Here is a 26,006-nt window from a genome sequence, read left to right as displayed (position 1 = left end):
TATTGAAAATAAATTCTGTTTTTCAAAAGAAATATGCCACTTATTTGCTAAGCGCCTAAAACATAGCCAGTAGAATTTAAAAAAACAGAGCTCTGTTCCATCCATTTTTGGTAGTTTTGTTTAATGGAATACTAAAAGTAAATAAATAACTTACAGTAATAGTAATGAAACATTATAAACATTATTTTTTTTTTACCAAGAGAATAATAGATTCAATTTTATCTATCTATAATAGATATGTAAAAGGTATTACAAAATAAATCTCCTTTAATTTTTGTTCTCAATGAAGTTTTTGATAAATAAAAAATAAACTACAAATCCATGTTAGATATATTGAGATCTAACTGAGATTTTTTTTTAAATTATGTAAAATATTTTTTTTTCTTGTAAAAATTTTAATAGAAATAACCAATAAAATGTTTTTTTATTGTTTTTACTTTAAAAATTTCAATATCAATTATAAAATGCTCCACACTGAGACTACTAGCAAACCTATAGACAACACAATGAAATAAAAATATTTTTTTGACAAGATAAATGAAAAAATAAAGAAATTTTTTTTTTAAATGGGACAAAGACACTAATTCAGGTTAAGTTTTTGAATTATGTACTGATATTCAATCCCTTTGTCAGTAATGCTATCCAACAATGAAGATTTCTTTATGCCAATGGTTCTAAGTGTAGCATAATAGAAAGACAGGCGGACAAGAAGTCTAAAGTGATCAAAAAAGTCTGAAAGATCTTATTTGATAATAATACTTATGATTTCTAATCAATACTTATGAAATTCTAATCCCACTAAGTGCCATATAGTTTTAGGAGGCCTGACATCAGTCACACAAGTCATTTACGAATGACATATACATTCTCAGCAGTGGTGGCTTGCGTGTAGGCACTGTGGAACTGCAGCATCTCTTATTTCCACTTGATATTATCAATAACATAATATGAGTCCTTTTTTCTTTAATTCTTTATTTATACTTGTTCAATATATAATAATCCTTAAGCTTAATGTCAGTAGCCATCCCCTAGTTTATGAAAAAGATACTGCGTGCTTCACAGTTCTAGTGGCGTAGTGTTTGGCTGTTGTGCACATAGGAAGCTGCACGCAAGGCTGAGAGGGAGAGAGAGCACTGTCACTCCCACAGTGCCAACCCTGGTCGCTGGTGCTGATGGAAGGTAGTTTTTCTACTCCGCGTGTGTATAGAACGTTCCTTGTTCGTTCCCTTTTCTAGTTTAGTTGGTGGAAGGAATATGAAAGTGGTTTAGTTTTTCTTTCAGTAGTGATGAGAAGATGAAGGAAAGCAAGGGCTCTTTGATTGCCAAATCTGTCCACAACCATGCTGGAAGGATGAAAGAAAAGGTAATTAGTAAAAAAAAATTATGTATTTGTTTCTGTGCACATAGAAATTTAAATTAGGTACCACTGGACTATAGTGTTTTTAAGTGGACATTTTATTAAGTTATTATCTAATAATACTAAAAAAAAAATCCCTTTTGGCATACTGGAAAGCAGAGGATAGTTAACCAGTTCTAAGTAGGGGATAAAAAAGATTTCCACCTTAAAGCTATGAAAAACTTCAAATTTACTCAATACAACAATGGTTGAATGTGAAAAAAGTTTCACATATTTAGCATACAACAAGACCCATCTTCTTACAATTCCAGGAACATTTTTGGTTCCTGGCAAGGCACAACCTTGTTGTAAGGGTTGGTCACATCAAAAATTATTTCAGACAAAAGTTTCAAGTAATGTTTAGAAAATTAATGACCATTTTAAACCAATTGGATACTGTGCCTATTAAGGGAGGTATGATATTTTTCTGTCTTTGAAATCCCATTTTTTCCATCCCCTGGGCCAATGGTTGGTGATATCAAAAAACTTTACTTTAAGTTTTAGACCATTATCCAAAGAATCTTAAACGAATTCAATATTTTATTTAAGAAAGTTATAGCAATATTTTGTTTTTTCAAAAAACCCCCCTCATTTCCACCCACAACGTATGATTTTGCCCATTAATGAACTCTACTTATTTTGGATTAATATATTTTACGTATCAATTTGAAAGTGATTGGTGAAAATCACTTCAATCAGTTATCGTGTCCACAAGAAAGTGAAATATATATATAAACTTTTGAACTGATGACAGTTTTGGGGTCTGGGGGATGTGAAACACAGAGATATATCAAAATTTTCCAGAAGTTGATTCACCCGTTACAACAGGTGTAGCTTTCTTATGAAATCTACCTAAAATATTATCTGTATTGGCTTTTTATTATTTATTCGGTTAAACCAAATATGGTTTTTAAGCACAATGTGCTTAAAAATCGTGTACCATATTCTTGAATGTGAAAAGTGTAGAATTAGATTATTATCCTGCTCCCAGGTATTCTATTAAATTCATTTTTTTCAAGTTCTTTTATTTTACAGAAAACTTTAACCATGGCCTTAAAAAGGCCCAGGAAAAAATTTTCTGGAGCAGCACTTATTAATTAACTAACTAACTAATTTTAGCTATGAGCTGCCACTGATTCTCAGTAATAACATCTTAAGGCAGGCTTATAATAGAAAATGAATGAATGGTTTCTCATTTTATTCACTCAACCAAATATACATATAAGCATATCAGAGCATATAAAAATGTAAAGAAAACCTTTATACACAATGGTCTTAATGTTCACACAAGATACAATGTCTACAAGATATCTTAATGTACACACAAGATAGATTTTGTTGTTGATGATATAAGATTATAAAAGAAAAAAGTCACTAAAACAAATATTTTATATGAATTTTTTAATTAATTAAAAACTAATAAAAGAGATCTGCATAGAACTCATTTATTTCCTTAAATTTTAAAGGATATAATGAAAAACACACCACTGACAAATACATAACAATCAAAATAGTGAATATATATATAGAGTCCAACCAAGAGTTAACGTAAATAAATACAAACTACATTGCAATGTTTGTTTCTGATGATAACAAAAAACAAAACTAAACAAACTTTAACTCGCTTGAAGCTAATAATCAAAAGTTCAAGGTTATATATTAAAATACAATTATGGACTACTAGTAATGTTCTTGCTATCATTTTAATTATAATGATGTAGCAAATTTAAACAGAAAATAACTGCTATTCTCCAGTTACTACTGAACAGTAATATAAAAAGGCAATCTGTCGCCCAATTTTACAAAAGATCTTCACAAAGTTAATCATTTATTTATTTATTCATTGAAGTAACATAAAAAAACTACTTTTAAAATGTAAAAAAAATCCATCACTCTTTCACATAGAAAAAAAATTTTTCCTTTCAATTTTTATTAGATCAGAAGATGAATTTTTCATCCGAAAGTATTAGCAAAATGTATACTGTAAATTTATATTTAAAGCTTTGATGAGCCTAAATATTTTGACATTAATTAATAAAGAGTGCCTCCTACAAAAGGTAATAGGCAATTTTACACCCACCTTCACTGAATTAAAACGCACCATATAACACTCAAGAGCATTAACACTCAAATGTTCTTTCTGATTGTAAACAGTGAAGAAATCATTAAAATTTTATCACTAGTTTTTAAAAGCTGCTGTTAAAAATTGTGAAATAATTGGTAATCATTCCACTCTGTGTGATCAAATTTTTAAAAATTCTTAAAATTCAAGAAACTTCAATGTATAGATATTTCATTGCTTTGAATTCATCTTTTTAAAAAAAGAATCCCCTGTCTACTTTCTCTCTCCATTTTTCTCTTCTCAACACTATTAATCAAAAAATTCAAATGTGCACCAGAGTGCATTCATTATGATTTCACAATAATTCTATTTTCAAACATTTTGGCTATGCATTTAATGGAATTTTCTAAGAGAGATCATCTTAATGGGGGAAACATTTTTAAAAATATTTACAATATTGCTTTAACACAACCTACAATCAATAAAAGTCTGATAACAAATCAAAGTTTGTTATAATTTTAGCCATCAAATATTACAGGGCATGGTTGGCTGAATATTACAGGGCAACTGCGAGAGGTTTCAAGAATTGAAAATTTACAGTACTATATGAAAAAAATAACATGAATATATAAAATATCACAAAAAATGTGCAATAAAATAAACAATAATCAGTAATAGTAATTGCAGTGTCAATATTTACTGGCTAAGTAGGAAAGCATTTTTAATGGCTGTTTCCAATGACACTAAATGGTCAATGGAAGATCGTCCTTGTCGGAAACTGCACTATTCTGGAGATAAAAGGCCATGTAAGCAAGTACATGTAAGCCTGCAGTTCACCATTCTCTCTATAACTTTGCATAAAACTCTTGTCAAGGAGATGCTTTGTCTTTACCAGTTTTAAACACTGGTACGACAATGGCTTCTGACCAGCCGGGTGGGAAGACTTGTTCGGAAAATAAACCATTATAAATATTCAGTATATGTTGTAGCGCCAAATTAGAAAGGTGTGACAGCATACCGAGGTGAATGTTGTCATGTCCAGGGGAAGTGTCACATGAGTTTTTAAGTCCGTGTGACAACTCATTGAATACAAATGGGGCGTTTAATTCGCCAACCAAATCGCCCATGTTTAGCGTTAATACTTCCATCTGTAACTTGTACCTCTGAAAATCTTTTTTATATGATGAAGTGAGAAACAACAAGAAGGAAGAATTGCTAAGGTATTTGCCACTTCAGATATGATGAAAGGAATTCTCTTTCATGAATAAGACCGGTGATCCGCAAATTGCACGGATCTTTTTCCACACAGTAGACGTGGGAGTAATGCGTGAGATAGTGTTCACGTATTTCGTCCACGACTTCCTCTTATCGTTCAAGAATACTCGACGACATACCGCTCTAGTCCTGCGGTATAAATTTAGATGTTCAGATGTAGGCCTGCGGTTAAATTTGCGTAGTGCCTGCCGTCGGTACTAATAGAATTTTGGGAATCATCATTCCACTATGGAACGGAAGGATGTCTAAGTTTGCGAAAGAGATATCGGATTTAACTAAGTTACGAGAGTTGATTAATTTTCTATATTCTCTTCGTGCCGCTGGAAAGGATAGTTTCTGCTCCGTACAGATTCTGAGAATTACCTTCTCTTTTTAAACTTTGGGCAATCCCAGGAACGAGCTGTATGTGATCCACTGCAGTTCGCACATTTTTTGTGACATTTTTTCTTGGCAGTTAGTGCTACTGTGGCCTTCCTTAGCACATCGAGCACAGATCTCCGTTTTTGAGCAAGACGTGTAATGTGTCCACATCCTTGGCATTTGAAACATTGCCTTGGATTGGGTATGAATAGTCCATACTCGAATCGATAGGTAACCTACTTTTACCTTCTCTGGTGGTAACGGAAGGTTAAATGTCAAGATAAGGGAAGGTGTAGGTTCTTCCACTCTGCTTTGCTTTTTCATTATTCGTTTCAACTCCACAGCTTCCTGAATACAAAGCTCACTAGCTAACTCATTAACGTCCACCTCCAGAAGATCCCGGCAAAAGATTACTCCTCGGTTATTATTTAAAGATTTATGGCACGCCGCCTTTATGTTTACACTACCCATATTGGTAAGACGTAAGAGGGATCGGCTCTGTTCATCACTAAACCTCTCAACAATTATTGATCCGTCTCTTAACTTCCGGACGTTTTTTGGCGAACCAACTGAACCCGTTATCACTTTATTTATCCGGAATGGATTTTACTTAACGTTTGAACAGAGCCTCCTTCCTGATTGTTCTGAAGAACGATAAATCGTATATTTCTATACAGTGGATGGGATGCATCACCATTAAAAGTAAATTCTTCAATACAGTTTTTACCTTCATCGGACAATGACGAGTGAGGTCTTTTTTCACGACTAATATTGGTGGTTTCTTCATATGAACCGCCAACCATCGTAACTTTATTTTATGGACTAAAAACTTTGGTCCCACAAGTACCGGCGACATAACGGACCACTCCAGCAGAGCGCACGCGTACTGGAGCTACAGCTAAATACAATTGGGTTCGCCCTGGTGCCCAGAGGACATCGTTCGAGACTCGCTAAGTAGAGCCATTCTCACCCATCGGCTCGATAGTTTTCACCTTGGATTACGATTGCGTTTTGTAAGATGTTGCTACACCAGCGAGTGTAAATCTAAGAAGAAACAGTGTAGGAAGTTGTGTAAGGATATACGTTGTAATTTGTGTAGTGTTCTTGTGTAGTGTAAAGTTTTATGCAGCTCGGGTGTAGTGAAAAGAAAAGCTGCAGACGCTGGGGCCGTGGGGATGCCAACCTTAAAGTCTTAAAGAATAAAACTCCCCATCGGGGACCAAATTTAAAACTTTGAAATTTAAAGAATATGTAATAAACTTTTTTTTAATTACTTATTTAGAAATCTGTTAACTTGATTTTAATTTTTATTCTATTTTGCTCACTCTATGAATCATGAGACCTTGTCGATAGTGAGGAGGCTTTAGTGCTTAGTGATACAGAATAGCTGGATCGAAGGTGCAACCATATCGAATAGGTATCTGTTGAGAGACAGACTAAGGAATGATTCCTGAAAGACGGAAGCAGCTCTTTCAGTAGTTGTTAAGGGCACAGATCAGGAGGACTTAAACGGCCATATCAACATCACTTAATCTTCTGAGTACTGCGCAGCTGAAAGCAATGGAAAACTACACCTTCTTTTTTTCCAAGGAAATGTAACTTTCCATTTTCATGTTATAAAGATGGAATGTTAGAAGTCTAAAAAATGTTGATAGGTTAGAAAATTTAAAGAGAGAACTGAATAGGTTAAATGTAGGTGTAGTAGGAATTAGAGACGTTCGGTGGGAAAAGGAAAATTACTTTTGGTCAGATGATTTTAGAATAATTAACTCAGCTTCAAATAAGGGGCAGGGGTAGGTTTTGTAATGAATAAGAAGATAGGGAAGAGAGTAGCGTACTTCAAAAAACATAGCGATAGAATCATTGTAACAAAAATAAAATCAAAACCTAAGTCGGCAATGATTGTTAAAGTTTATATACCTACAAGTGCCCATGATGATGGTGAGGTAAAATGTGTATATTAAGAAATTGATGAAGCAAACACATAAAGGGGATGAAAATTTAATAATGGTTGTAGATTGGAATGCAAGCATTGGAAAGGCAAGGAAGGAAATATTGCGGATGAATACAGGCTGTGCAAAATGAAAGAGAAGACCGTCTTATAAGAGTTTTGCACGAAGTATTAATTTATTAATTGCCATCACCCAGATAAAAAATCATTATAGAAGAATATACACATGGAAAAAGCCAGGTGATACTGCAAGGTATCAGATAGATTATATTATGGATAAGCAAAGATTTCGAAATCAACTTGACTGCAAAGCTTATCCTGGAGCAGACATTGATAGCGACCATAATTTAGTGATAATGAAATGTAAATTAGGGTTTAAAAACCTGAAGAAAAGGTGAGAGATTAATCACTGAAATTTAGAGAAGCTTGAAGAGGAGGTAAAGATTTTTTAGGAGGACATTGCAAGAGGTTTGAGTAAAAATGATAAAGTAGAAAATATAGAAGAAGAATGGGAGTTGTTAAAAAGGAGATTCTTAAATTAGCAGAAACGAACTTAGGAGGAACAAAGAGAACTGGTAGAAAACCTTGGATATTACAGGATATATTGCAGCTGATGGATGAATGTACAAAATATAAGAATGCTAGTGATGAAGAAACAAAAAGGAACTATCGACAATTAAGAAATACTATAAATAGGAAGTGCAAATTAGCGAAAGAAGAGTGGATGGATTAAAGAACAGTTTCAGAACAGAAATGATCATTGGTAAAATAGACGGATCATAAAGGAAAATTTTGTGGTACATAAATTAAAATCTAATAATGTGTTAAACAAAGATGGTACACAGATTTATAATACGAAAGGAAAGGTCAATAGGTGGGTGGAATTTTATTGAAGAGTTATACGGAGGAGATGAATTAGAAACTGGTGTTATACAGGAAGAAGAGAAAGTCAAAGAGGATGTAAAGGGAGAAACAATACTGAGATCTGAACTTAAGGGAGTATTAAAAGATTTAAATTGCAGAAAGGCTCCTAGGATAGACAGGATACCTGCAGAATTACTGTGCAGTGCAGGTGTGGAAGCAACAGATAAATTATACAAACTGGTGTATAATAATTATGAAAAAGGGGAAGTTCCATCAAATCTCAAAAAGAATGTTATAGTTTTGATACTAAAGAAGGCAGGAGCAGATAAATGTGAAGAATACAGAACAATTAGCTTAATTACTCATGTATCAAAAATCTTAACTAGAATTTTGTACAGAAGAAGTGTTAGTGTTGGAGTGTTAGGACCAATTTGGTTTCAGGAAAGGTATAGGGACATGGGAAGCAGTTTTAGTACTCAGATTAATAGTAAAAGGAAGATTAAAGAAAAACAAACCAACATACTTGGCATTTGTAGACCTAGAAAAGGCATTCAATAACGTAGACTGGAATAAAATTTCAGCATTTTAAAGAATTTAGAGTTCAAGTATAGAGATAGAAGAACAATTGCTAACATTTACAGGAACCAAACAGCAGCAGTAATAACTGAAGAACATAAGAAAAAAGCTGTCTTAAAAAAGGGATTCCAACAAGGATGTTTCCTACTCCTGTTACTTTTTAATCTTTACATAGAACTGGCAGTTAATGATGTTAAAGAACAATTTAGATTTTGAATAACAGTGCAAGGTGAAAAGATAAAAAAAATTCTACGATTTGTTGATGATGTAGTAATTCTGGCTGAGAGTAAAAAGGATTTAGAAGAAAATGAACAGCATGAATGAAGTCCTATACAAGAACTACCACATGAAAATAAACAAGAATAAAATGAAAGTAATGAAATGCAGTAGAAATAATATAGATGGACTACTGAATATAAAAAGGGGAAGAAGAGAAAAAATTATGGAGGTTGAAGAATTTTGTTATTTGGGAAGTAGAATTACTAAAGATGGACGAAGCAGGAGCAATATAAAATGCCAATTAGCACAGGCAAAACGAGCCTTCTGTCAGAAATACAATTTGTTTACATCAAAAATTAATTTAAACATCAGGAAAACATTTTTGAAAGTATATGTCTGGAGTGTAGCTTTATATGGAAGTAAAACTTGGATGATCGGAGTACCTGAGAAAAAAGGATTAGAAGCTTTTAAAATGTGGTGCTATAGGAGAATATTAAAAATTAGATGTATGGATAAAGTGACACATGAAGAGGTATTGCGGCAAATTGATGAAGAAAGAAATATTTGGAAAAATATAGTTAAAAGAAGAGACAGACTTATAGGCCACATACTAAGGCACCCTGGAATAGTCGCTTTAATACTGTAGGGACAGGTAGATGGAAAAAATTGTCCAGATTGGCATTTGTAATATGTAAAACAAAATGTTAGGGATGTAAGATGTAGGGGGTATATCGAAATGAAATGACTGCAGTAGATAGGGAATCCTAAAGAGCTGCATCAAACCAGTCAAATAACTGAAGACAAAAAAAATTTATTTGGTTTATTTTATGAATAAAAGATACGTCACAAAAATGAAAAATATGCAAACAATATGTAAAATATGTTTTTATATTATGCCCTATAACAATCTTATTAAAATATCTACAACTATTTTATCATCTTGTAATTAAATTTTTCACATGTGCAGTCACAAAAATAATTTTTAATTTTTTTTTAAGTTTTTTAAATATTTTGTTAATAAAAAGATAAGCTATCTAAATATTTAATGAGGATCTAAATTATATTTACTTAAAGTAATGTAGCTTGTTTAATTTATAAGATTAATGTGATATACAGCTATAAAAATGACTGCAATGAAATTTATAATTTCATGATGAATAATTTTATATTTTTCACTGTTAATCAATAATCTCATATTTAGATAATCTTTAATGCATGTTACATGATAATTACCAAATTTAATTTAGTTATTTATCTAAGAAATTTCTCATTATTTTTCTGTGACTGCTTCCTTGGGTTGTTTATATTTGATAAAATTTCAAGAATATTTTTTGGATTGTAGAACTGAGCTGAAAATTGTCTTGAGGTCATTTCTTGAGAACTTTGTAGGGCTGTTGTAAAAAAACTTATGGTTTTAATTATTATGGCCCCGCCAATCTCAAGTACCAAGCAAGTTGGCAACAAAGAAAAAAATCACCAAGCTTACAGGCTGTTCTTTGTCACTGAAGCAAGCATGAAAGGAGTTTCTTATTTGGATGTGTGTACATGGCTCTTTCTTCTACTACAAGAATTTATTTGGCAACAAGATGGTGTGCCTCCTCACTGGCACAACTCTGGATAGGATTGGTTAAACGATGTTTTTCCAACTGCTGAATTAGACTCAAAAGTTAGATCCAATGACAACAGCTTGTTTACAGTGGCCTCCAGGGTCACCTAAATTGTCCCCAAAATGATATTTTTGGGATTTTTTAATAAACCTCCAAAAAAGGAGTACACTTGTTGTGTACCTCCATTACTTACTAATTTATCTGATTTGAGTTGCAGTTTTGACAGCTGTTACTTCCATTAGCGACAGCTAATGTAATATATTCCAATATAAATATTATTATTTCAATTATTATAATTTCCAATATACTATGTTCCATTATCTGTCCATTATATTATTATAACCTGCCGGATTAGTCTAGTGGTTAAACTCAACACGGCAATATCAGATGATTTTCAAAATTGAGTTCTAAGGTTAGAGTCCTTGTAAAAAAGTTGCTTTTGTATGAATTTGAATGCTAGACGACATGGATACTGGTGTTCTTTGGTGGTTGAGTTTCAATTAACCACACATCTCAGGAGTAGTTGACCTGAGTTCCAGGCTACATTTAACTTAAATTACAGGTCTGAATGAGGCCGGGCAGGCCAGTAGCGATAACTGCATTTCCCCATACACGCGCGCGGGCGCTCACACACACACCAGACCCAACAGTAGCTGGAAACCTGGTTGGAAAACACTAATAACATATATTATTACAATAATTTAATATTATATTAAATATAAGCCACCAAAACACAGCAATTAGTTAAGTTTAAGTTACCTTATGAACTTTCAATAACTGGTTTTCACGGTATACCGCATCTTCAGTTGGTATTAAACCTTTTTATTTCATTAAAACTTATTCTTTTAATGATTTGTTTTTTATATATATACATTAATATTACCCGTCGCGGCTTGACCCGCGCTATGTGGTTACTTGCGTTTCCTGTCGCGGTCAATTTTTATTAATGTACGCTTTTATTTAACTTGTTCTGTGCACTGTGTCGCACGGCGGGATGGTCAGAATTTTTCCAATAACATTTAACCTATTTCCAGGTGAGAGACACAAGGCTTTTGACACAGGTTTTGCACACATGCTTGTTGTAGAAGACAATACATTATGATAAAAAATTCCATCAAAATCCGTTGCCCACAACGCTTCTTTAGTTAGTTAGTTCTTAAATGGCGCCATTGAAATGCTATACTGAAATAAGAAAATATGTAAATAAAATTATAAATATAATCTAACCAAACTTAACCTTCGCTCGCTAGTCAATGTTAGCAAGCGAAGCGAGCGTAGTTTAAGTTTGGTTAGATTATAACTTTATTTATTTATTTCAATGTACCGTTTCAGTGGCGCCATCTAAGAACTAACTAACGGAAGTGTTGTGGGCATATAACGGATTTTGACCAAATTCCATAAAAACATCTATTTTCATTGAAATTTTTTGTTTGTAAATAGCAGAAACTCAAACAACGGCATATGCGTACGAAAGACTTCGACGCTTAGTGACAATCAGTAGTGCTTTCTGCAACGCAAGAAAATTAATAGTTATAATTTAAAGATGGGTTATAGGATATATGGATAGCTGTCAACTAGTGTCAGTGAATAGCTGCTTTTAGATTTACGCACAGATGTTTTTGAATAAGTTATTCATTTTTGCTACATCATTATATTTCAGAATAAATCCATTTACGATTGTATACAATCGAGTAGAGTTGCATTAGTCATTTGTACAATATGTTTAAAGTGATAAATTAACGCATTTCCCTAAAATTGTTTCCGAGAAGTTTCGTATTACACAATCTAATTGTGACAGTTATTTGTTTTAGTCTTAAAAAAAAAAAAAATACCGAAATATCACTACTATTTGTAATTTACTGAATGAAAGTAAAACTTTTTTGGAGACATTTTGCAGTATAAATATATTTAAAGATGCTCTAAAAAAAAACAAAAATAATTTCTCTTTCATATTAAACCAAGAATAAATGTTTATATATAAACTTTTTGATTAAATTCAAATAATATTTTATATTCATAATGTATCTATAAATCTGTTTCTATTCACGATAGTGAATGTACTTTTATGTTCTCTCAGTTACATTTAATTACAATAAAGCATATTGACTGAATTTATTAACGGTTAAATGAAGGGCGTCCCAATTTTTTGTATTTTTTCCATTTGTTTAAATTAAATAAAAGTATATTCTTAAGATTAAAAACATCTAACATTTTTTTTTTAATGTTTTTTTAGTCAAGTTACCGGAGGAAGGTGCAGCCAGTCCGCGTCGTATAAACAGTAACGGTGGCTGTGTTGGTCGAGCCACCGCTCGAAATTCTCTTAAAAAATCGAAATTCAAAAAACCCAAAATGATTTCTAGATATTTATCTGAAGAGTATTTGCAAGCCCCAGTGTACTGTATATCTCGTTAAGTATAGTCAGAAATGGGGAAAAATTTCAAATCACTATTAAAATTTTTTTTACCTTTCTTCTTCCTTTCAAAGTCGAATTTCGAAAATCTAAAAACTGGTTTTTAGATTTTTACATTAAAATTATACATACCAAATATGTTCATATGTATATGTTGATATGTTCATTTGTTACGGAGAAATAAAAAGAGAAGAGCTCGGGTTTAAAAAAAATCAAAACCCACTTTAACCCTTTAAACTCGGAATTTTAAAAAATGTACAAATTAGTTTGTAGATATTCACATTAAGATTACACATAACAAAAATCAAGTTTATATCATCATTTATTTCAGAGAAATTAAAAAAAAATTTCATTGTTACTCCACTTTAACCCTTTAAACTAGGAATTTCCAAAAATCCTTTCTTAGTGTGCACTTAACATATTTTAGTGTGTAAACATATTTTCATCAATTTATCTTCAGTAGTTTTTTTCGGGGCGTTGAATCCGTCCATCAGTCGGTCAGGACAAGTTGCTTTATAGGTAAAGATATATAAGAATAAAACAAAGAATCATTCAGATCAGACTAGAAGTAACTGGAGTATAAAAAAACAACACAAATACGCAAATAATCTAATAAATAAAAATACATATAATTTAATAAAACACGAAGTTAACTTGAAATAATGATATGAATATTAAATAAATGATTACAGAATTGAACAAAAATCACGTAAGGAGATAAGAATTTGGATATTTTAAGAATTATTTTGTTCCACCAAATTAACAATATTTGTAAGAAAAAATTCCACAATAATAACTATAACCATTATCGCATTTCAACATGATACAGAATATATTTTACCATTCAGTATAATTTTTACATGTAGTCCATTTTATTTCATTAAAATCTTGAGAATTCTCCATATCAAAACCAGAAGGGATGATTTAATAAAATTACAAATCCTCAAAAATGTAAGAATAAAAAAATATCAGTTTTAAAATTAAAACAAAGCTCAGAAAACAACCTTGAGGTATAATTTTAGCATTTATTCTCTTTTAACTGGCAAAAAGGAATAGCTAGCTGGAAAAAGAATAGCTACCAAAACTAATTTTTAGATTTTTTTGTAAGTTAAAATGGATTTTTGAATTTTTTTTGAAACCCGACTATTTTTTTAATTTTTCGGTAACAAATGATGATAATCAACTTCATTTATGGTATGTGTAATCTTCATGTGAATATCCAAACAAACAATTTCTAGATTTTATGGCATCATGTTTATCCCTACACAAACATGATGAGCAGACACTGAGGAAAATTAAAAACGGTTAGAAATATATTCTAGACTGATGTAACTGTAGTGAGAATGCTCTGTCAAATTTTAGTATAAATGGAAAGGTCCTTTTAAAATGTTTGGGAAATTGTGGAAATGAACTGTATTAATCCCGGCTGGAAACCTCTACAACAGGCAGGAAATGTTGATCGTATCAATGTGCTAATTCGAGGAACGAGGCAGAGATTGTAAGGAATGCTCGACGAAGTTGAGTAAAATCATCAAAAACCATTTTCAATATTCTAAAATACGGACCCCCAATAGATTCCATCTGTTGTTGATGGAGAAATACAAGAATAGTAGACTGCACATATATAAATATCACAAAACGTATTGCCAAAGTAAGAGTAAGAAATAGATGCTTTTCTACCGTCTATAGTGATAACTGACAAGACGTACGTACATAATTTCACATCAGAGAGGACGTGTGCATCCATGCAATAATGTCTATGTAGGATCTCTGAAATCCAAAAATTCGAAAACCATGTTGAACTCTGAGAAGAGCACCTTCTTCTGTGACTGAAGGAGTATTGCCCGAAAATTCCTTATCGAGTACTATTCGACTTTGAGTATTCCTCGGCACTGAAAGCACCTAACATACGCTGACGCGAGTTTCACTGGTCCAAACTCATCTAAACTGTGGGGTTATATTGAAATGTAGCACCTTTAATTTAGGTTAATTTCATAATAATTTCGTTGTATTTAATAATTGCTTGCTTATCCCTAGCGCCATCAGAAGTTAACTGGGAACACTCAGACATAATTCCAATACACACACGCACACATATATATATAAAATGAAAAATAAGAATAATAAATTAATGAAAATTGGTTTATTTATTCTTCTTACAGCGTTAAGCGTACAATAAGAATCTTTTTAATTTTGAGTAACAAATGTAGATAGATATCAACTTGATTTTTTGGTGTCTGTAGTCTTCATGTGAATACCTAAAATCTAACTTCTACATTTTTTTAAATTCCTGGTTTGAAGGATTAAAATGGATCTTTGAATTTTGTTTTAAACGATTTTTTTTTTAAATTTCTCAGTAACAAATGAAGATATGAACTTGATATTTGACGTGTGTAACCTTCATGTGAATATCTAAAAACTAATTTCTAGATATTTTTTTTAAATTCCGCGTTTATGGGCTTAAAATGGAATTTTTTAACTTCTCGGTAACAAATGGTGATAATTGACTTGATTTATGGTATGTGTAATTTTCAAGTGAATATCTAAAAAAGCAATTTCTAGATTTTCTGGAATTCAACCTTGAAAGAGGTGAAAGAAAGATAAAAAGATTTTGAACAATGATTGCAAATTTGTCCTATTTTCCACTATACTTAACGAAAGATTTGGTCTTGCAAATACTTTTCGGATAATCTAAAACCAATTTCGGTTGTTCTTTTTATTTCGACTTTTTAAGCGGTGTGACCGCGTACAGTGAAATCTACCGAAATTAAATTAACATTCAACTGTAGAAGTTCCACCATCTTAGTGACAAAGTTATTATTAAACATTTATCACAATCGTTTTTCTATTTAGTTCTTAATTGAAATTACGTACATACCGTAAAAATGTTTTTAAAGTTCACTGCAAAAAAATAAAGAAATCTTTCGACAATTTTTCCTTTCAAATTATATAAAAATTTCGGAAGGTACACAAATTAAAAAAAAAAAACACTTATGACTGGCACTATAATACAATATCGCGGATGCCGTTTCATCTTCTAACAGCGATTAATAACTGGAGTTATACTGTTATCACGGGTAAAGAAATAACCACAATTGTATTGACAAGACCCGTAATAGAAATCGTAACTTCCAATGGAAATAAGATAAAGAAACAAATGTAGACACTCGCTTAAAAATTCATTACCCACTGAACATGTAGTTTTTGTCAAGTCAAAATGATATAGCCCGCATTATTCTGCACGACTGCATAAACATCCTTACGCGAGATAAACGATTATTTCTCAATACAAACACAGCTTATAAAAAAAAAAAAAAAAAAAAAAAAAAAAAATAGTTTTTTGGTATCGTCATTACTCGTAAAACTGTCATGGGTTTCTGAGTTTTATCCGCATTATTCATTAGATTTCCATATTTCATTTCCTCTACGGTGTGGAAGGCATTACGCAAACAATTTACGTCATAAGACGATGCAATATATTACGAACTGAAAGGACCGGAATTCGATTGTGACAGGGTCTGAAATTTTACATCACTTCAACGTTTATCGGTACCTCTTATTGTCAATTTTCTTCAACCCCTTATTTTCTGCATTAGCGTTCGGTGTACGTGTGATCCTTATCAGAAGAGTTTTTCTCTTTTTATAATTTAATATTAAGTACAGTCAAAATATAAGTACACGTAAATATGAACGAGCGGATAGAAATTTCGGTTTTCTACTTTCTCTAATATATTATTTCTATACTTTTTTACGGTGGGTTTGTTAAGAAATTACGATACACTACCTACCGCTATTACCTTATGTTATAACAGAACACCAAACAGGAAAATCTGATACGTATCGAACATTTTTTAATAAAAATTGATTAAAATTTTACGAAAATTATTATTTTTTTGTTTATTATAATGACCTACGCCCTTAACTACTTTCAGGAATCATTCCTTAGTCTGGCTTTCAACAGATACCTCTCCGATGTAGTTGCACCTTTGGTCCAGCTACTCTATCACTGAGCACTGAAGTCCCCTCACCGTCGGCAAGGTCTCTTGATTCATAGGGGGAGATTTTGCACTAAACGATTAATATAAATATGATGAGATTTAATGATTTTTTTTTTCATTAGCCACCACAGAATAAGTAAGGTTAAGATCTCTTTAGAAATCTTAATTTCTTAGAAAGATTTTGAAGAATCAAAGATGATATTCATTATAAAGAGATATTCATTATAAAGAATTATAAGTAAAAAATATTGGAGTATATTTATTTATATAAAAAGGTATGTTTACTTAATCTGATAAAAAAATAACTAGTAATTTATGATTACTCGTTATGAGGAGTAATCATAAAATATACAAGGATTATACAAAAATTTACAAAGTACTGTAAATTGTAATTAAGTTTTTACAAACACTACTTTAAATTATGTAAAACTATACATTTTTTAAAAAAATAACCATCAAACCAGACTTAATTCATATGACATTTTAAAAAGTTAAATCATTAGCTATTTCAGTAATTTTGTAGCAAACTTTTTACTTCCTTGTACAAAGTAAAGGATGTATTGTGATACTTCCTTTGGATTCAAAGATGGTAAAAACAGAAATATCCGTTTTTACCATCTCTGAATCCATTTTGACTAGTTCCGGCGTGACGTCTGTATTTCGCAGAAGTCAAAAACGATTAGCCGTAGGGTGTTGAATATTGAATTTAGGACTGTTCTAACATCTAGTTGTGCAGCTCCCCTTTTGACTGCAATCGACTAAACAAAAAGTGTCCAAAAAAGTCCAAAATAATTTGGATTTTGAACTTTGTCTTAAACGCAGTAATAAGCCCTCATTGAGAGCTTTCCAACCATATATCATAAGTGGTATTATTTTCATTGGTTCCAGAGTTAGCCAAACAAAATTTTAATTAATTAAATATTTGGGTCTTAGAAAAGGAGGCACATCGGTTCGAATGCGACTTCATTTCCTTTTTTTTTAATTTAAATGTATTGATTTATCAACATCCGATTGTAAAAAAATTTTTACAATAAATAATAATTCAATAATAAAAAAAAAAAATATAAAAAATGAAAAAGTCATAATTTATTAGTGAAATAAAATTTTATACACTTTTTAAAATGTGTATATTTAATTTAACAGGCGTACAAGGAAATCATATGGTATCCACATCAGATTTGATTAAACATCTGATTCCATATTAATTGAAAATTATAATTTAGAATCGTATTATTTTTGGATTTTCGTAGCAAAATATTCTAAAAATTGTTAATTATTTCATTTTAATTAAGTTGAGTTGGGATCTAATTTTATAACTTCATTTGATGTCTAAAGAATTATCTTTTTTAGTAATTATTATTAGAGTGTTTGGAACTTAGATCTTTTGTGTTTAAATCTGTTTTACAAAAAAAAAAGAACTTATGTTTTAAGATTTTTCGTAAATTCTTTCCAGCAATAGAACAGTGTTATGATGTAAAATCTTTTCCCATTAGGCAGTGTGGATTTTTACCCACATAATTTTCTTTATTGAATTACTTTAACCATAAATCTACATAAATATACACGTATAACATTTCAAACGTAAAAAATTTCTATATGTAACTTATTATTTTATAATATCTTTATTAAAACCAGCTCCTTATTTGGTTCTTTATCCTTTAAAAATTATTATTACTTCACACATTTGATGTAGTAATAATTTATTTTTCTTTTAATTGTAATTACAAACTTAATTGTTTACTTTGTTAGATTATTTCTTTCCTTTTCAGTATGTTAATTTTTACTATTTTGTACGAAGCAAAGGAAGTATTGTGATCATGAAAAATTTCGGTTTTAAGATTTCAACGGAAATATCAATTTTGACTAGTTTCAGTGTGACGTCTGTATGTACGTATGTATCTGGCGTAACTCAAAAACGATTAGTCGTAGTATGTTGAAATTTTGGATTTAGGACTGTTGTAACATCTAGCTTCTCCCCATTTGACTGGAATCGACTGAACCAAAAGAGTCCAAAATCCCAAAAAGATTTGGAGTTTGGACTTTTTCTTAACTGCAGTAATAAGCCCTCATTGAGAGCTTTTCAACGATATATCATAAGCGGTACTTATTTTCATTGGTTCCAGAGTTATAGCCAGAGTTGGTACAGAATTACAGTTTATTAATGAAATATTTGGATCTTACAAGAAGGCACATGGGTTCGAAAACGACTTCATCTCATTTTTTTTTTTTTTTTAACTTTCTGTTAGATTCATTAACTTTTTTTAATTTAAATATACTGATTTATTAATAATTATTAACCTCTGATTGTAAAAAAAGGGTATATGTAATTTAAAAGGCATACAAGAAAATCTGAGGTGTCCACAGTAGATTATTTTAGATTGGTGCAGACTAGTTGGCTCAGTTGATGTTTTTTTTTTTGTGTTTTGGGAAGGCGAAAAACGCTTTCGCGTTATCATCGCCCAGATCAAACTATTTCTAACAGTTTTCTTGAGTAAGAAAGACACATACTCCAATTACAATACGGTTATAAAGCGCGTTAAATGTGAATTGTAGTCTGTTCAATAAGTTATCCTTTGTATTTGTAAGTTAATATTGTCACATATTATTGGTTTGACAAAGGATATTTGACAACTTACAAATATACAGTTTATTCACTCTTCCGTACCTTACTATTTAAAAAGCAATATACTGCTAACAATAACTCTGATTCTATCAAAAAATTTGCACTGACTAAAGAAAATTAATACAAAATACAATGGCAGTGAGATTGTAATTAAAATTATACAATTTATACAAGAATTACTATTTACCTTAATAACTTACAAATAAAAATTACTTGATACTTTTAACACTGAATAATATTTGTATCCCATTTATGGCAAATCACTGAACAACTTCTGCCACTTAATCACAGTACAAAATACTACCTCACTTATATCCCAAAATGAAATATACTTATGATGTATTATTCACTTATACACTTTCTTTTTGTTTGACCTGTGGAACCACTGTAAGGTATTACTTCAGAAGATGAATGAGTATTTTATATATATATATATATATATATATATATGAATATAAATGAAGTTCGGTCTTGTAGTCTCACGTCCACCATTCCTGAGATGTGTGGTTAATTGAAACCCAAACCCAACCCCCAAAGAACACCGGTATTCACGATCTAGTATTCAAATCACTGCTTTTACTAGGATTTAAACTTAAAACTCTCGACTTTGAAATCAGCTTATTTGTGACAATCACTTGTGCACTCTTGACCATGTAGGGGAAGACACCCTCAATGTGACAGTTTTGGTCGCCACACCACCTCCGTTTACCAGTCTTTTACCTTGAAAAAATATGATTAAATTGGATGTTGTTTCATCCTTCCAGGACCAACAGTTTTTTAGTTATGATTTTTTTCTGTAAACCCTTACAATCACAAAAATAGGTATGTGCACCATAACAAAAATGGCCGCCACAGGTAAACTGCTTAAATAAAAAATATTTTTAAGGTCCTGAGACATGTAGGAAACAAGCAGGTAAGTTTCAATTTTTTTTTAATTGGTCTAGTAACCACCCTTGGGTCACTTCAAATGGATTGACCAATGCATTATTTACAATAGCTAGCAAATTTTGTTTATTAAGTTAATATTCCTAAACCAAAAAATAAATAATATATTTGGTTGAAAACATATAATTCTATCACTTTTCATAAAATAAAAAAAGTATATGTAAACTTTACAGTTCAATGCCCCAGACAATATTGGTTTTTAAAGAAACTGTCAGGTATGTAAGTACTCCTTAATTACATCCTACATCAAGTACTGTAATTTTTATTAAACCTCTACAATACACAATAATATGATCTTAAAAACTATGCTTATTTCTAATTAAATAAACAATTTTTTTATAGTATGTACAGAAAGAGGTACTTAAAAAATGATTAATACCTCAATAAAATCAAGTAGAATTTCTATAAGACATTTTTGGTCTTTATTCACAATTATTAGGTTCTCATTTCAACTTCCAATTGTAATTGAAGATTTTCTGTTTTTTCAATTATTAATATAAATATTATATAATTTACAATAGTAACCTCTGAATGAATTTTTAAACTTGAGGGATTTATTTTTAGAAGAAAATCAACAATTTCTATGTAAATGAAAACATTGTTTACTATCTAGCACAAAATTATTATTTTTTTTTAAACACAACATAAGTAAGTAATTACGCATTAAAGTAAATACTCTTTTAGAGATACAATTACATGTGTACATAGTACATAGATAAGGTTTATTATGTAAAATGAAATGCAGAAAAAATAAATTTAAAATACAGGTAAAAATGAATAATTTTCTACTGGTTTAAGTTTCAGTACGATTTATCAGGAATTCCCCATTAATTTAACATTTTTAACCACTATCTATTTTATATATAAACTAATATTGGAAAGTATGGATGATATCTTCCACTATCTGCAAAAGAAGTTTGCTCACATCTATAAGATTTGAATAATTAAAATTGTTCCTGAGAAATAAAGAATTAAAACTGACATATGGATAAATATATATATCCACGTATGTGGATAAATAAGAATAATGGCAATGGTATACAATGAGGATATTCCATGAATATAACAAGCTATAGGTAGTCATTGCGTAAACAAGAGATCACCTGTTTACAGGCCCTAAACATAAAGCTAACCAGGAATCAACAATCTTCTGCAGTATTGTATGACATATGTATATCTGTATTATAGCAATAGCGCTTTCAAAAAAGTGGTAGCAATGATCATCACCAAAGTTGACAAAAGCATGTTTGTAAAGAAGAAAAGTAATGCTAGATAGCTTCTTACACAATAGACGTTCAGTGGAATTTGCAGACATACAAATCTTTTCTGTAATTTATTCAATTATTCCCAACAGATGAATCTGTACAATAAAACGTGGAAGGATATTTAACTCATTTAAATTCATGGCAACTGTATTGCACCACACTTAAAATTCTTTTACATATGGGTGTCAACAATTCAGTCAACTAAAGGTATAAAAATTTGTGATTCCAAAGAGTGGAGAGCACACATGCACAACACTGAAAAGTTGTTTAGAAATGCAAAAGGTGGAACAAACAGTACAAAAATAAAGCAGCATACCATTTGGAGTTCTAGTATCGAAAGTTTGTGATGGAGAAAACTATCATGGAGATTCTATTAATTAAAGACTTTTGGGTGCTGTCAATGAAATAATTATGTAAATGTCATAAAAGGATACAATTTCAATTTTATGGTTGATTCCATAATCACCTACAGAATACTTCATAAAAAAACTAGTGACCCTCCCTCATTAATGCAAAAAGTACCAAAAACTCTTGTTATCTGTCTTGTCTTTTTTTGAGCCCTTGTACTGGAACAGTTAGGAATCTCAATGGATATAAGAAAATTTTTCCCTACAAAAATAGATGAAAGATTTAAAATATTTTAACCAGTACAATAAAACAAAGCAAAAACAAAATTATTAGGATACTTTATGACCACTAATAAAATATAACTGACATTCTAAGAAAATAAGGCCAAATAATAGGTCACCTTACTGACCTTAGAAAACTAAGTTTCATAATGCTTCATTAGTTACTGAATGTCTTTAATAATTTAAACTTAATCCAGTATATTATAATTAAAAATGTTTAATAATTTTGTATCTCAATTTTTATACGAAAAATAGTTATTGATTTTTATTTCTTAGTTATTAATTTTTGGCAAAAAATACACTCAAGATTCAACCAAATTAGTTTATTCTTAAGTCATTTTGACAAACTACAATCACACATGTGTGTACACCCAGACACACACACATTATATATATATATATATATATATATATATATATATATATATATATATATATAAACATTATATTTATAAAAAATATTACTTATAAAAATGGGGAAAAACCTTCTGAATACTTCAATTTTGACACATAATTCCATATTAAAAGAAAAAATAAATCAAACATGATGATGGGTGCAAAAGAGAATTTAACAGTTAAACTATTGTCAAAATTAAAATAACTGGGTAAGAATAGGCCAGGACACAGAGATAAAACAAAGAACCAACAACTTAAAAGTGTTGTTAAATATATGCATTATTATTGGTAAATTCATTACTTAAAAAAATGCAAATAAGACTGCTACATATAAGAAAGGAATGCAGATTTGTCTGTCAGCCAAATTACATAACAATGAGCACATCTACTCATTGTTATGTGCTGCTAATTGTTATAATTATTTTAAAGCTGTAATTCAAAGTTAGGTAAAAAGCAATCTTGGAGGATACCAAAACTAAATGTAGGCTCAAATAAAACATTGACGTAAAGTGAAGTAGGGTTATGATAGAGAAAATTTCAAAAGAAAATAATTAATTACCAATCATTTAAGACCTAAAAATTATATAATTATTATTATTATTAAAAATTAAGTTCGTTATTATTATTAAACTTAACCATTAAACTATCAGCTTTTGTCTCATGTGAATCTGACCACAGCAAATTAATATGTAAATGAAGAGAAGAAAATAAAAATATATTCCTGACTTTCTGATTTATTTGTATTTCTTGTTTATTTAATTTAACAAACAAAATAAAAATTTGAGACCTTAAATAATACTGGAGCAATCTAAGTATTACAAATGAAACCATTACCATTCCTAAAACAAATAGCATGTAACCAGCGAATAATTTAATCACAAGCATCCATCTTCAAAAGTGGCCTAGTATCTATTACAGAACAACAAATATTAATAGATTACTTTAAAGCGATTTTCAAAAATAAACACAAAACAAACAACTATGAATGTTTGTTAATTTCTTTAACATTGGAAAATTAATATTTTGAAGAAAGTAAATAGACAAAACAATGTTTACTTAAATTTTCTAGTCCATACAAAAACACTTTATTTTCGATAATAATAAAAAACATAAATACATACAAGTAAGACTAATAAAAACAGGCAAGCAATGCAGTCAATATTAGAGGTCCTAAAAAATATTCAAAAAAGAGCGCTCTGTTTTTTTAATATATAAATCAAAATAAATCAAGATCGCCGAAATCGTAATCTTTATCCCACATCAATCCACAAATATATGGATCCAATTCATCTAAGAAATTGACAGAAGAAAGATAGAAATTGTGAATAAACAGTTTACGTACCTGTCGGAATGCCCAGTTGTCTAGAACCTCTTCCAAAACCATTAATAACTTCTCCAGTGAAAAAAAGGGGGAATATAGAGACATCCGTATTGAATTCACGATCGTTATCCATTTTTATTTATCATTAATAAATCAGTAAAAGTATAATAATACTTAAGTTGTGATTGTGTAATGTGTAAAATAGGTTAGAGCACGTGAAGAGTACTGCACTGAAATTTAGACTGAACTGATTCCTACGAACATGTGATGACCTCCACTAATACCAAGCTACGAAATATATTACGAACACTTGATTCATCTGCACTTTCGCAATTCAGATTGTAGCTTGGTTAATTATATGATTTAGCAATCTATTTTAACGATCTCTAAAATATTGGAAAAAAATAATAATATTCATCATTACGTTATACTTTTTTCTTAATAAAAACGTTATTATTTTTCCGTGTTGCCAACCATTATTATTAGCATAACAAGTAACTGCTACAGCAAGTTTAATTCACGTGTTATGTAAAAATTCGGAAATTGCTTGAGGAATAACAAGTATTTATCACACGAATAAAATCATTGTTTCTTTGTATCAATACCTGGTATTTTATGAACAAATAAAAAAGAAACGGAATGACGCAGAAAAATTTCGTTAATTTAAACTATTTTGTTAATCAGACAACTAAATTAAGTAAGAATTTCATTGCTTAAATCAAACCTAACTTATTGTAATTTAAGATTAAGGTTAGTAACAACAGTCATCTTTTTAAAAAATAATAACAAAAAATATATGTAATTGTATAAACTTATTATGATGATAGTAATTGAAATAACAGTTATAAAAGAAATACATATAAAAAAACTTTTCAAAAATGTTACTTTTAATAAGAACCAGAATTTAATTTAATTCTTGAATATTTATTAGGCTTAACAAAAAAAAAATAACATGTTAATAAAGGAATTTCGTATAGTAATGCCCTTATCACTGGAAGAATATAGAACAGGGCAAATATATGCAACTATAGAAGCAAGTAAAAATGAAACAGGAGGTGGAGAAGGTATTGAAATATTAAGAAATGAATCTTTTGATAATGAAATTGTAGGTGGATACCGTACATCTGGGCAGTATACATACAAAATATACCATTTAGAAACTAAGGCACCAACACTTATAAAATTAATTTTTCCTAAAGCTGCAATGCAATTACATGAAGAATCATGGAATGCATATCCATACTGTAAAACAGTATTAAAAAATCCTGGTTATATGAAAGATGACTTTATATTATCAATAGAATCAATACATTTGACAGGAAATACTAATGAAGGTAATGTACATTCTTTGCCTGAAGATAAATTAAAAATGAGAGAAGTAATACGTATTGATATTACAGATCCTGTAGAAAGCTGCGATTATAAAGAAAGTGAAGACCCAACTAAATTCAAATCAATTAAAACAGGACGAGGACCATTAAAAAATGGATCATGGATGAATGAAACTTCACCGTTAATGACATGTTACAAGTTAGTAACTGTTGATTGCAAGTGGTTTGGACTTCAAAGGAGGATTGAAAGAATAATTCAAAATTCTGAACATCGTCTACTGAGAGTATTTCACAGACAATTGTTCTGCTGGATGGACAGATGGCATAATTTATCACTAGATACTTTACGTAGAATTGAAGCAGATGCTGAAGTAGAGCTTAGAAACCAAATTTCTGAAGGACCTGTTCGAGGAATGCAAGGTTCAGCCTCTGTAACTGATGATAAAGGGGAGATTAGAACAGATTCTGTTTCTAGTAATAGAAGTAGTGTTGGTACCAGTTTTCAAAATTAAACAGTGATATTGAACTATGATCATTTTATTATAAATGATGAAGAATATAAAATCAATGATAATAATTTTAACTTTGAAATAATCAGAATCCCAAAGTAATTAATAGGACTTTTTAATTTAAATCTCTAATTACTATTAATTTGATTTAAGAATTTCATAAAAATAAGATTTTCAATGTGTTATGTTTACAATAAGTTGTAACAGTATTTTATATTTATACACAATGCATTTTAATAACATGAATCTCAAAATTTTATTTCTATGTT

General features: G+C 30.3%; 1 protein-coding gene and 1 pseudogene across 3 annotated transcripts in view; one reads left to right on the top strand and one right to left on the bottom strand.

Annotated features, from left to right (window-relative positions):
* Nucleotides 1-24,132, bottom strand: part of Rfk (Riboflavin kinase) — a 51,843-nt gene extending 27,711 nt beyond the window's left edge. For all 3 annotated transcript variants that reach the window (XM_075366257.1, XM_075366255.1, XM_075366254.1), the window contains exon 1: nt 23,919-24,132. In XM_075366257.1, the coding sequence (XP_075222372.1) occupies nt 23,919-24,030 (112 nt within the window). In that variant the 5' untranslated portion in view covers nt 24,031-24,132. The remainder of the gene's footprint in view (nt 1-23,918) is intronic.
* A 232-nt stretch (nt 24,133-24,364) lies between these two features.
* Nucleotides 24,365-25,840, top strand: LOC142324446 (phosphatidylinositol transfer protein alpha isoform pseudogene; annotated as a pseudogene).
* The last annotated feature ends 166 nt before the right edge of the window (nt 25,841-26,006 follow it).

This window comes from Lycorma delicatula, chromosome 5, assembly GCF_047948215.1.
Source record: "Lycorma delicatula isolate Av1 chromosome 5, ASM4794821v1, whole genome shotgun sequence".
Lineage (NCBI taxonomy): Eukaryota > Metazoa > Arthropoda > Insecta > Hemiptera > Fulgoridae > Lycorma > Lycorma delicatula.
Note: the sequence above shows the minus strand (reverse complement) of the source record. Positions and strands in the feature narration are given on the sequence as shown.